General features: G+C 33.3%; 1 protein-coding gene and 1 pseudogene across 1 annotated transcript; one reads left to right on the forward strand and one right to left on the reverse strand.

Moving 5' to 3' along the window:
* Window positions 1-2,804: 2,804 nt before the first annotated feature.
* LOC109341510 lies at window positions 2,805-5,065 on the reverse strand (annotated as a pseudogene).
* Window positions 5,066-5,503: 438 nt separating this feature from the next.
* On the forward strand, window positions 5,504-7,370 carry LOC109341511 (serine/threonine-protein phosphatase 7 long form homolog). The gene is made up of 2 exons (XM_019579440.1): window positions 5,504-6,298; window positions 7,167-7,370. The coding sequence occupies exons 1-2, from the start codon at window positions 5,504-5,506 to the stop codon at window positions 7,368-7,370; spliced, it is 999 nt and encodes a 332-aa protein (XP_019434985.1).
* Window positions 7,371-7,784: the final 414 nt, after the last annotated feature.

Here is a 7,784-nt window from a genome sequence, read left to right on the forward strand (position 1 = left end):
CAACCATTATGTTTTTCATTCTTAGTATTCGTGTTCTCCTCAAAATCTACACCACCAAATCATGCTCACGTCACCCTTCCCCCTTTTTCTTAATTTTCTTTTTCCTTCTTTATTTTTACTATTATTAATTTCTGACTATCTCACACATTCCTTCACCAAGAGCTATATGCATTAGTGTTTCTGGCAAATATTTGGATTTGTTCACTAACTTCATGATTGAGTGTTTTATAATAATTTATGGGAATATGTGATTAAAGCATTTGTAAGTAGAAGGGACAAACTTGGGTTTGTCCTATCTTGGCCGAAGATTAATTTAATGAATGAGACTCCTATCCAGTAATAGAAAAAGTAGAAGTGATTATTTCTTTTGAACTTTAAGGGTAAAAGTGTAATTACACTTTAAATAAAAAGGACTGAAATGTCAATACACATTGTTTTACTTTTCATATATTTTATTGTACTTTCATCTCCTGTAATGGAGAGGAATCTCATTCTAATTTGACACATTAGATATGGTTTCATAGGTTGATTTCAACTTTAAAAAATAATGGAGTCAATATTTAAAGTTGTGTAGGATATAAACATTACCCAATTCAACTAATCCCTTATCCACCCTTAATCTCGTCCTTATTTATTTATAGTAAGAGAATGTAAATTTACATATCTCTCATTTTCCTTAATAATATATAACTTATAGTTCATCATTGATAATAAAATCAATCATTATTACTATAATAAATTTTATATATTATATTTTTAAAATTTATTCTGATTCTATATGAATTTTATTTTGAAGTAGTCTCAAATTACAATATAAAATTTATTGAATTTAAAAAACAATAGTTCTTAACTTAATTTCATCCTACCCAATTTTACCTTTATTAAAAAAATAAGTAATATTCCTTTTTGTCCCTCATGTTTTTTTGACATTATCAGTCTGGTGACTCAAAAATTGAAAATCTCAAAATAATCTACAAACATTTCAAATGAGTTAAATTAGTCTCTATTAGGTGTTGTAAAACATGCTAAAAAGACTTATATGACATATATTTGAAAAATTTTAGGACCATTTTGAGTTTTTTCAATTTTTGAGTGTCCAAACTAGTAAGGTCGAAAAACATAAAGAATTGAAATGAGTATTTACTCTACAACTCTACAAATTAAAAAATTATTTTCAATGATATCTTCCTCATCACAATCTTGAAGAACCACTAAATAGAGCATGAACAACTAATTTTCTTCTCAAAGTTTTCCCAGAGTGTGATTTTGGGATAGAGTTGATAAATGAAATACATCGAATCTTCTTATATGGTGAAACCTGCAACATAAAACATGATTAAAGCAATAATGTAAGAGAAAAAAAAAATACAAAAAGTGATGTCAATTGTATAAAAGATAGTTTGAAGGAGGTTATACATAGGGATGACAATGAAAACCGAACCCGTGAATTCTCGCCCGAACCGAACCCGAATTTAACGGAGAAAATCCGGTGTGATTGGGTTCAGGTTTGGGTTCGGGTTTTACCTATGTTTAATTTTCGGGTCCGGGTTTTACCTGGGTTTAATTTTCGGGTTCGGGTTTTGCATGGGTTTAATTTTCGGGTTCGGGTTTGATAGAGCAAAGACCCTAACCCGAACCCGCCCCGAAGTAATATAATTCAGTTTAAAATTGAAATTTCTATCATGTGCCCATTGTTTTTAATTGCTAATTTTACTTTACATACTATTGGATTTTCAAACATAAAAGAAATGAAATAGTACAAGGGAAAATAAAAATGTTAGATAAAAATTAAACGAAAATGATATCATACTTTCCTTAGTACTTTTATAATTTTCGGGTTTTTTTTGGGTTCGGGTTACCCGAAACCCAATGGGTTCGAGGGTGGTATCTTTATTTTCAACACTATTGAGTTCGGGTTCGAATTCTAGTTTTTAATTTCGGGTTTGAGTTTGGGTATGTGCAAATCTGATCCCGCCCCGTTGCCATTCCTAGTTATACAAGCAAGAAGGAAAGGCAAGTAAGAGAGATTAAGGGAAGGGTAAAATCTCATGGTTCTTTCCCATGTACATTTAAACTATATTTGAAAACATTCATTTGATTCCATTTAATAGTTCAAATAATAAACCTAGGTCCAACTTGAATTCACAACTTAGTTAGTGATGTGGTTCCCTATCCTGTCAAATACCGATATATTAGGGATATATTCGGTTCGGTTTTTATAGCTCCCTCTAATTTTTTCTAGTGTAACTTCTTGTAGGATGTAATATATAAAGTTTTGCTTCACAATAGAAGGAATATCACATGATAAAATTATTTCTTGTTCATTATAACTCATTTATATAGTTGGGTCCACATCAGCCATTCATCTTCTTTTCTTTGTTCTTTCTTTAACGTAAGTGAAATTCTACCAAAATGAAAGAATTGTGTTTCAATGGTATAATGTAAGAGTAATCAGAAATGATAGGTTGAATTTTTATTTGGTATAAACAAGAGTATCCCTCATCCCATGGGTTATGAACTAATCTCTTTCGGGTGCATCATTATCCCTCCATCAAATACCACTCACATGAAACAAATTGAGAAAATGCAATACTGAATGGATAACTCATTCACCACATATCTACAATCCTAGATAAGAGAACAAAAGCATACCTACTTTGTCACAAACTCCATGACCTGAGCTACAATGATGTTGCTTCCAAGCTTTCTTACCACAAACAAAGGCCATTGGAATCTGCCCTGCCTCTTCATCAGGATATGTGTCCCAAAAATATTAAGTAAGAAAACTTTATTCTCTAAAACTTTCACATGAGAACAAAGTTGGAACTGTTTTAGGAAAATAAATATCGATAAAAATGACTTAAAACATGTTTCGAGATGCACACAATATTAAAACAATATATACATACAGAACTACTGCAATATCATCAATTTCAGGGTTGGTGTGAAGTAAATGCTCCAATTCAACTGGAGGAACCTGCATTTTGCTTTAGAAGAAATAATAAGGAAAAAGTAAAAGTATAAATGACACTCACAAAATTGTCTAGTTCAGAATGGAAAATAGCAAATTACCTGATAAGCCTTGCATTTAATTAATTCCTTCAGTCTATCTACAATGTAAAGGAAACCATGAGAGTCAAAAGAACAAAGATCACCAGTCTTAAGCCATCCTTATAAATCCAATGTTTCAACTGTGGCCTTAACATCCCTTACATAACCTACACTAGCAACATGAGTTCCAATGCAATTAATCAAAGATATTAAGCAAATAACACAACTCTCAAATTATATTGTGGGTTACTTAAATGGAGTAGTGTTACATATCTAAAAATGAAAAGGAAGTAATTAATCACCTTTCATGATTGTTGGACCTCGCAGCCGCACCTCTACTTTTTGGCCAGGAGACAATGCTTCTCCGGTAACCGGGTCCACTATCTTGGCTTCCATATTTTCTGAAAGTCGACCTGCAGAAGCATCAACCTTACCCTTATCTGCCCCTATCCCTATTATTGCTGCTCGTGTACTTTCAGTCAGAGCATAACCCTTGGGGTGGAAAAAAAAAGAAACCAGAAAAAATGGCTTTTTTACTTACATGGTGCACATTGACCAAAAAATTACGGTCTTGGTATACCTTTTATAAAAATTACCAAACTGGTGTAAAATTAAATACAATCGGCTTCCAAGTTGCCGATTTACATTTTTTTTGTTTTCTCCCCCCCGAAATCGTCAATAGGGGGAGTTTATATATTTTATAATTTTTTTGTCCCCTCCTAAATCGGTAATGGGAGAGGGGGGGAGTTTCTATTTTTTTTAGTCTCCCTCCTAAATCGTCAATAGGGGTAGTTTTCTATTTAATTTTTTTTATCTCCCTCCTAAATCGGCAAAGGATGGGGGGCGGGGGGAGTTTTTAATTTTTTTTCTCTCCCCGTAAATCGGCAATGAGGGAGTTTTTTGTCTACCCCTAAACTACATTGTCTTTCCGCAAAAAATTCTCTCCATTCTAAAACAGAGCAAACTTTCTTTAAACTTTCTTTGAGTAAACTTTATTTGTAGAGGTTAGTATATCATTTAGTTACTACATTTTATTTCATTATTATAAGTGTATATGTTTTAATCTTATTAATTGTTAAATGTAGATGACCATTGTGAGAAATATTGTTAGCGATTTTAGCGATGAAGAGGAGATTGGAATGTGTAGTGATGAGGATGAGGTTCAATTTGATAATAGTTCATCTCGTAGTATGACATATACTACTCCATCATAATTCTTCTTGAACACAAATTCTGAAGCTGATTGTGATTTTGGACATACAACCAATTTAAAAGATATTATTGATAATGATTTGTTTATTGATATGTAATTTGAATCTAAAGAAGCTACAATAAATGCAATTAGAAAATTTCATATCAAAAATTCGTTCGACTATGTTGTTGTAGAGTCTAGATCGGACAGATACATTGCCAAATGTAAACATTTTGGTGCACGATGTGAGTGGCGAATTCGCGCTTCTTATAACGTTAAGCACGATTATTGAGAGATTAGGAAAGTTAGTGGAACATACAATTGTGTATCTATGTTAGTTTTCCAAGATCATAGGAAATTAAATCCATCATTCATTTCAGACCTTGTTGTTAATTTGGTATCTGCAGATCCGAGTATACTAGTTAAGGCACTAATGAAGGAGGTTGTTAGTCGCTTTGGTTATACAGTCACGTATAGAAAGGCGTGGACTGCAAAACAAATGACCATAGCCAAAATTTATGGTGATTGGGAAGAGTCATATAATGAGTTACCACGTTGAATGAATGCTCTACAATATTTTTCTCCTAGTACAGTTGTAAAATATGAAGCATGATACCAAGTTGTAGATGGCATGGAAGACCCAAGTCGAATCATTCTGGATATAATATTTTGGGCTTTCAAACCATGTATTGAAAAGTTTGCATATTGTAAACCTATCCTACAAGTAGATGGGACATTTTTGACTGGGAAATATACTGGAACATTGCTAATAACAAGTTCAGACGATGGAAACAGACGTGTATTTTCAGTTGCATTTGCCATTATTGAAGGAGAGATGAAAGAAGATTGAGAGTGGTTTATTTACAATCTTAAGACTTATGTTACCCTTCAACCAAACCTGTGTATCATATCAGATAGGGGGACAGGTTTATTAGCTGCACTCTGAAGAATCATTTTATTGTATTCTTCATATTGCTAGTATTCTCAATAAGGAATTCCGAGATTCTAATCTAAAAGACAAAGTTGTAGAAATGGGTATGTGCTATATATGTTTTCGAATTTTAGAAATATTGTTATGTTTTGGATATTGTTACACATCAATATTCACTATTAAACTTTGTTACACTCACATTCACTATTCACTCACTCATATTCACTATAAATATTTCCATGTAGATTTCACTAAGTCACATCCACACCTTCTTCAAACTTTCTTCACACTTTCTTCAAACTTTCTTCACACATTCTTCACACTTTGTAATGGAGTACCTTAATCCAGGGTCAATTGGACCATTGCTACTTACAATGAAAAATGATCATATATCAAATAATGTATGGAATGACATTGAATGTAGTTTTCGGCCCAGATCTTGTTTTTGGCAATCGGTACCTTCTGAGCCAGTGTTGCAAGTTATCTACAACACTGCTTTTGGTAACTTGTTGACACTTGGAGCAGTAGAAATCAACAACCATCTACTATTAGCATTGATCGAGAGATGGAGGCCGAAAACACATACTTTCCACTTTCCATGTGGAGAGGCCACCGTCACTCTTCTGGATGTGGCTTACCAACTTGGCATTCCGATAGAAGGAGAAGTTGTTACCACATTGACAAGTACGGATTGGGAAGCACTTTGCATCCGGTTGTTGGGTGCTGAACTAGTTGGTAACGAATTAATGGGGCAGAGAGTGAAACTCACTTGGCTTGAGATGACATTTCGTGATCTCCCTGACAATACTAATGAAGTTATAATTGAACAACATGCAAGTTCATTTATTCTGAGAATGATTGGGGGATTTCTTATGCTAGATACATCAGGTAACCGAGTCCACCTTATGTATCTGCCCTTGCTTGAGGACTTAACGGAGACATTCCAATATAGTTGGAGCTCAGCTGTATTGGCTTGTCTTTATCGAGGACTATGTCGTGCAACAATAATTAGTGATAAAAAAGAGATTGGAGGATGTCTACTACTCCTTCAATCATGGGCATACGATCGCATTGAAAATCTTGCACCAAGACTGCTCGACCCAACAACACCTTATTTTCCATTGGTGAAAATGTTTAGATTAATTTTACAATTATATGTAAATTTTATGGTTTGGATTGGCCTAATAATTTGATTAATAAAAAGATTAACCCTAACAAAAAAGGGTTAAAAAATATATGAAATTATCAGTATCTTCTATACCTTAATTTAGTTCTTCTACCTTTTCCTACACATAATAGTTTTACTAACTAACAAAGATTAATAATAGGTGGTCACAATATTTTGTTACCAACAACATCCTTAAATATGCTATTAATATCATACGTACAATGTTTGATCAAATACGCGTTGATTAGGTATATTTATATTTCTATATTTTATTTAAGTTTGTATATTTTAATATAGAAATAATAACCCAAACTTTCATTCTGTTTATATATTTATATTTGAATATTTATTATATTAAATTTTTACCAGTTTCGGTGGACGCCATATTCCCAACTACCTTTCTTGCCAAACATCTCGGGGAGAAGCCGATCACGTGTGCCACTAATCTGTTTCGCAATTGTGGAATGAGACCCTACTGATCGGGTTCTAAGGAAATTTGGTTTTGGTCAACCAATTCCACAAGATCTAGTGAATTGTGAAAAACTTCATAAAGTTGACTTACGTGGCAAATCTGATTGTAACTGACCACATAAGTATCGTCGCTGGATTCAATTATAGAATAATTGGGATAACTATATGGTCGATGGTTTACCAACAAATACACTGACTTTGAATCACTACTTTGAGTATATGCTGTGGTATTTAAAAAGGACTAGATGATACATATCTAGAGATGAAGCACACTCTGATGGAAAGGTAAATTTTTTTATAAATTAAACTTTGTCTTTAATTATATTATTTACTTCTAATTTTTTCTATTTCAGTACACATTTGCAAAAGGAATTTGTGACCAGAGTCATCCTCCAGCTTCACTTATAAATCCCACACAATCTTTATGTGACGTCTTCTCATCTGGCCGTGAAATGATGGGAGCATTGGCTGAACTATACCCTAATGCATACTCTACCCACATTGATGAAGCTCCTCCTACTCATTATTATGATATACCGGAAACTAACTCTCCATAAAGTATCACTTAACAACAACAACAATAACAATCATATGGGTTCACAAATTATAATTATTCATACAATTATTTGTCATACAGTTCTCAAATCTCACTACCAACAATGTTTGCTACTACTTCAAGTACACCATTGTCGGCATATGATTCTCAACAATATTATCGTCCTACTATGCCGTCTATAAACATTTTTGGTATACAATATACTGATGACGAAATTGTGGTTGAGGATGTTGATGAAGATGAAGATGATTCAGATGAGGAGGAGCCACAATTGGCGACACGTGGTAGAGGAAGACTCTCGCAACGGAATGAACAACAATTAAGAGTTCAACCTCCAAAAAGGAGAAAATCATTTCCATGTGACACTTCATCACACAGACGTCATTAAAGTTTTGTGGGATTTAACCAATTCAAT

The sequence above is a fragment of the Lupinus angustifolius genome, unplaced genomic scaffold (assembly GCF_001865875.1).
Source record: "Lupinus angustifolius cultivar Tanjil unplaced genomic scaffold, LupAngTanjil_v1.0 Scaffold_489, whole genome shotgun sequence".
NCBI lineage: Eukaryota > Viridiplantae > Streptophyta > Magnoliopsida > Fabales > Fabaceae > Lupinus > Lupinus angustifolius.